At 37.8% G+C, this 6,249-nt stretch overlaps 1 protein-coding gene across 1 annotated transcript; it reads right to left on the reverse strand.

The window, feature by feature from the left end:
• Positions 1 to 1,000: 1,000 nt before the first annotated feature.
• LOC128995213 (uncharacterized) lies at positions 1,001 to 1,963 on the reverse strand. The gene has a single exon (XM_054420155.1). It carries the CDS (start codon positions 1,961 to 1,963, stop codon positions 1,001 to 1,003), a length of 963 nt encoding a protein of 320 aa, XP_054276130.1.
• Positions 1,964 to 6,249: the final 4,286 nt, after the last annotated feature.

The raw sequence follows: 6,249 nt of genomic DNA on the forward strand, positions 1-6,249 counted from the left end.
ACTAACACTTGTTAGGTTGTTCTAAATAGATCATCCCAGCTGGATGTCCCGTGGACAATCCGTGTATTCCAATCTTCTAAATTAGGGAAACTAGCCCTTCCCTTATTCAATTGTTTGAACAGTGTATATGCTAATTCTGCGACAACTTCTTTGACATATTGTTTAGTCGCAGCATCGCTCAGTCCCTGTGGATTCCCTACATTGGTTAACCGTTTACCTCTAACATCCCAGTTTTTATCTTTGAATAAAATAGAATTATCCTGTAGATATTGTAAAGTAATTACATCGTGAACGTGAGATGGATCAGCAACCTGTCCTAACCGTTTATGCTTAAAATTCCATGCAAGTGTACCCTGTATTGGTAAACGATTGTCCATATATTGTTTGTTTACAGCATCTCCGCCTTTGATTGGAGGTGCCAAGTTTTGGATTACCGTGTTTTTAACGTCAAAAGCCCCGTTTTTATTTTTTTGTAAGGCGTTCTTATTAAAGTACTCGAGATTTACAGCATCTTTGTCACTTACCGGAGAAGCTACATTATGTATAACCTTCTGTTTTGCATCAAACAATCTATTTTCACCTAAAACTATCGCGTTTTCCTTAAGAAATGATAAATTAATAGCATCTCCGTCTCCTTTCGGCGAAGCAACATCCTGCAGTCTGTATTGATGGATTGAATATGCTGTTGCGTCAGAAAGTTTTAACGGAGTGTGCAGATCTACGTATTGTTTTGATACAGCATCATGAATGTCAATTGGTGCAGCCATATTGCATACACGTGAGTTTTGAGCATCAAAATGACCACTCTGCTTGGTCATACAATTCAAAAACGAATTTGAATGAGTTTTAAAGTTGATCGCATCTAGGCTATCGTATGGGTCTTCAACATTGCATAATCTTTTACCCTGAATATTAAAGTCCCCCGTTTCTGTTAATTCAAAGCCGATCCCTTTTGGCCCTGGGAGAGCCTTTTCCTTTTTTGTGTAACGTCCGAACTTGTCTATACCCATTGTGAAAGTGACTTAAATCTACTATTACCTGCTCCCCTTATATATCCGGCTTCGTGTAGCTCCTCTACAATATTAAGAATCTCATTACCATGTGAGGTGTTACCAGTTTCAGCTGATGCCACCAACAGTTTAAGTCTATCTACTAATTCGTTGGGATTATCCCAATGCACTATATCGCGAGACTTTGTACTTTTCCACGATATTCCTCTACCCTGTTTATTAATGGGAAACAGATCTTTGATCACGTGTCTATATTTTAAATTGTTGTCTCGTCTTATTTGATTGTGAAAGTCATAACCTTTTTTGTGAGCATTTGTCGCGATTAAAATACTCTTATATGTAGTTAGGTCGTCTTGTGTATACACATCACTGTTTGGTAGTCTTTTAAATAACAGTTCGTATATTCCCTCAGTAGGTGGATATCGTGTGTTGTTAATAATAATAGTGCCGTCAGTATCAAACTCTACCACCTTATCCCCAACCAACAACGTTTTTCCATTTTCACCCAACCGTGGACCATAGTCATGGTCTATAGTTCTATTTTTTCCGCCGACGTCTTTTATAAACTGTGTCATATACTTTTTAGTCAATGAGTTATGAAATTGTTCCTCGATGTATTTAGATGCGGTTTGAAATCCTGATGGAGACGAAACAACCTCTTCCAACTGACTAGTTTCAGCTCTAGGCGTTGATATAGCTTCTGGTTTAAATGGTCGACCAATATAATCATCGTCATCACTCTCATAATCCATCGGTTCATCTGTAGAAAGCTGTTCAACTTTGACTTCGGTTTTGGGTTCCACATTCTTTAGCTCTCTTATTAATGGTTTGTATTGCTTTTCTAATAATCTTTCACTCTCTACACTACCATCTTTAAACTGTCTAAACTTACGTCTAACAGCTTCTTTTAACTCTGCTATTTGCAGGGTCAGATGTTTATTCTTCCGCGTCATCTTTGATAATGAGCTCTACACACTGCGACTCTTAAGGTAATTCAACCTGTCGAAAAAATAATGCACGTTTCTTATGGCTACGCAAGTAGCGCACCACTTCTCTCAAAGATATACCAGAATTAATATCGATATCTCGGTAGTATCTTTTTGACACTGTATCAAATTGTGGAATAATATAATTTTTCGACCAATCACGAAAAACATATGTCCTTTTCCATCCGTCTCTCCATTGTGGTATTTCCGCAACGGTATACCGCTCAGTGTTGTCACTTTTTTCCATATATCTCTGTAAAAATGATATTGGTCGTTTCATCTTGTTGTGATGTAACAAAAACGAATTTAATAGCCAAAATTCACTAGGATTTGCACCCGTGAACTCGCGCCATTGATCAAACAGCTGACGGTTGGTTATCGTATATACACCGTTATTAAAGCTTATTCCAAAGTGTTTGCTATATTGTTGTAAAGTTGGTAACGCAGCCTTTAAAAATTCCGTTGTAAATAGTCCTTGACACAGATTATTTACACCAGCATAGGGCTTACCACGAGAGCCCGAAGGTATAGGTGGTACTGGACCATACGCAACATTATAACTCACATCAATATGGCATTTTGATACAATTGCAGTTCTGTATATTGTTAGAGGGGATCGTATAGGTAGAGACCGTTCAGTTAATACTATACATCTAGCTGCATGTGGAATGTTGCAACCATACTCAAGCATTCTTAGGTATATCTGTGTAAAGTTTATGCTACCGTGACGGTTGCGCAATGGTAAAACATTGCCAAACATATCAGGAAACGGGCGATATCTTGAAATCATATTATGAGATTCTCTAACCGTACAGTTAGTCATATCTTCGTGATAGATTACCAGTTCAAGGGGGACTTTTTTCTCTTCACATTTATTCAAAAACTTAATCCACATTTCACGGTTATACATACGTTCACTAGCAGATATCATTAGCAAGATAACTGGGGGTAATAATGCGCTTTGTGTGGGTACTTTGTGTCTCCAACACCTCCTATTGAATTTGTGTCCATGACGCCCTTTTCTACTACAATAATTCCCGCAAAACTTTTTCTTATTCGAATAGTAGTAGGTACACAAATTTGATTTGACATTATGCAGCTTTGTATTATAACCCCTGAGGTCGTTGTAAGCATAGATGTTAACCATTATAACTCCTCAATAAAACTGTCAAATCCTATACGATATCTACCTTTATCGGGATCTCGAGTCTTGTCAATCACTAAGAACCCGTGGCTATCTTTCCACGCTAGCGCACACAACTGTTTAAACCTATCAAATGACATGTCGGTGGTAATGTGATCGTTATATATATGTCGCAAGTTCATATCATCCTGTTTGAAAAGTATTACAAAATTCGCATTGTCCCTGATCAACTGTTTGGGTATTGCACTATAAGTTTGACCTAAATAAAAAGTATCAATTTCGTTATGTCGACCCATTGTGAAATAATTTTTGATATTACCGTGTTTCTCGCACGAGATATCATCAAATATCATAATTGAATGTGGTTCAGCTTTGCTTGGGTGTAATACTAGCCCATTGTCATCATATGCAAAATATCCAATCTCCTTCGGTAATGCTTTGGGTAAAAACTTGTACTTTGGTTGGTAAAGAGATTTAGAAAATATATAAATGTTTTTATAAACTAGACCGTTTGGATCAAATAATAAATTAAACACTATATTCGTTTTGCCTGAGTTGCTAGGTCCTGAAAGAATAGCCCGGATTGATGGGGGGAATAACGGTCCGTGTTTAATTTTAGAACATGACCCCTCACCGAGATACTCATCATAGTTTCTTATTGCCAGAGGCGGTTTCTGTACTGCCACGCGCATTGCTGAAGAAAGACTAATTATGTTGCACATATGTTAACATTTATACATACCTCAGGCGGGAGACCACTGCTGATCTTGTTTCTTTTTCATCAACTCCAATTTGGTTTTCTGTTGATTGTAATACGTTTTACAGCAACATCTGCAATAGCCAAACGACCCACACGTGTGGCAGGCTAATCCATCAACATGGCATACTGGTGTTATAAAACATTTTAAGTCACAACAATATCTAATGTATTTGGGAAAAACCAGATTTTGCGACATGTTGCTTGAATGACGTCCAAAAGAAGACTGAGACCGTGTGTCTACAGTAAAATATCATTTTTACTGAGCCACGTGTCATTTTTTTTATCAAAACCAAGCCAACGGACTTTTACTTTATCACCCTTACGTTGCAACACCTTTTCGACTAAATATACATCCCCAGTCTTTGATTTATTCAATTCTTGCGTATAAAAACCCCCCTTTAATATTTCACCATTGTGGTCTTGAAGGATATATGTTATAGGTTTCGTTGGTTTAATTGCGTAAATTTTAAAAACTTCGTTTGTCCAGTTTGGTAGATAACCTTTGGTAAAGACTTTTTTATGCTTACTTATCCGTACACTATCACCTAATTTAAACTTTTGTTTATTCGATACTGGCTTATTTTTATAAATTCGTTGTAATATAGTTTTCACGTGTTTTTGTCTTACATCTTTTGGCTTCATTCCGATTATACTATGCACTGTGTTGTTATAATTAGATACGATTTTTGGGAGTATATTTAACCATTCATATGTCCCTCTCGCGGTGAATTCCCGCCACATTCGTTCTTTTAAACTACGATTCAATCTTTCAACAAAAACGCTTTTTAGCTCAGAAAACGTGTAATAGTGATTGATATTATATTTTTTCATCAACGCACTAACATGCTTATTAAAAAATTCAGTTCCTTGATCGGTTTGAAAGTTTTTCATCTTATGTTTCATCAATATTGGATCAAGTGCTTTAGCAACTTCAGGACCTGACTTGTCTTTCAGTGGAACAGCAAACGCAAATTTTGATAAACAATTAATCATAGTCATTATATAACGGTGACCTTTGTTTAATTTTGCATATGGTTGCATCTCTACCAGATCTGCCTGATACAGATCATTTAACCCTTTAAGAGTGACTTTACGTCTAGGGAATTTTTTTCTAGCTGGCTTATGTAGCTCCTCAGCTATTGCACGTCTAACATCCATTGTTATAATGACACAAATAATACGCCGTCTTTTGATTTACCCCAAAGAAATGCTGCAGCCCCTCCACCGCTGCAGCTACGTGGCGGCCTCCGCAAAGCTAGTTGCCGCCTCCGTCCCCCTGGTATTGAGCTGAACAACTCAATACCCATACAGCCCCAACCTCGCTGTATGCTGTGGTAAGCAGACTGAAGGTCTCTTACCTCCCTTCCGACCCGGCTGTCGGGAATTACCTACAACACGCGTGTCCCCTGGTATGACGCGCAGAGAGAGACTTCCCTCACAATCACACTATCACACTATTATCTCACTAATAACGGTTTACGAGCTTTTTTTTCGGCTGCGCCAGGGACCTCATACACAGTGACACATGGGAGTACCTATAGGATTTAGCTCATTTTTCCTACAAGGTCTTACTCAATCAGCCTTAGTAGGTGGCGACCATGTGGTAACCGAGTACCTATAGGATTTATCTCAACCAACCTACCAGGGCTTACTAATGCTGCCTAATAGTGGGCCACTGTATCTCAAACACACACACACACACTCAATTTTGTGAGAGAAGAAACCTATGCAACGTCTATTTTAAAACGTATTTTGCTCGTGTGTTTGATAAAATATTTTGGATTTAAAAGTTACAAACCACAAGTGTACAGCCCCGGTTTAAACTTTTTTCACGACACTCAAGTAGCTAAAGAGTGGGGATAACATGTGCTAAACAGAAACGCTCCAGAGGACATGTGCGCATCAGTTGCTAAAATGATCGCGTTCACATTAGTGCTAACTGAATTAATTAAAGATTATATATTATATCCTATATTTAATTATTTCGGAGATAGTGATTCGGATAGTGAGTTTGGGGATATTGATTGGTGGGGAGATGAATGGGAGATATTTCTAGTGGATGATGCGTCTACTGATTCTGGCATAGGAGGAGAATACTAGGTGAGTCTTTGTTTTTTGTACCCATATGGAAGAGTATCATAGTTGTCAGCATGTTTCCTTTTTGGACCTGTGATTTTAAATTTTTTGATTTCGCTAATGGTGATGATATCTCTGTCTTTTGTACGTCGTATTCTGTTTTCTTCAATCTCAATAGTTTTGGTAGCCTCACTGAGAACCATTTCTTTTAAACTCTCAAACCCCATCTTTTTTGACGTTTTCATATTTAATGTTAAACCTTTGATTTTGCAA

Source organism: Macrosteles quadrilineatus, unplaced genomic scaffold, assembly GCF_028750875.1.
Source record: "Macrosteles quadrilineatus isolate MER2022 unplaced genomic scaffold, UCM_ALF_1.0 Scaffold_1__1_contigs__length_201487025, whole genome shotgun sequence".
Lineage (NCBI taxonomy): Eukaryota > Metazoa > Arthropoda > Insecta > Hemiptera > Cicadellidae > Macrosteles > Macrosteles quadrilineatus.

Coding starts and splice junctions, on each gene's coding strand:
- LOC128995213 (XM_054420155.1), bottom strand. CDS start 1,963: ATGACGCGGAAGAATAAACATCTGACCCTGCAAATAGCAGAGTTAAAA.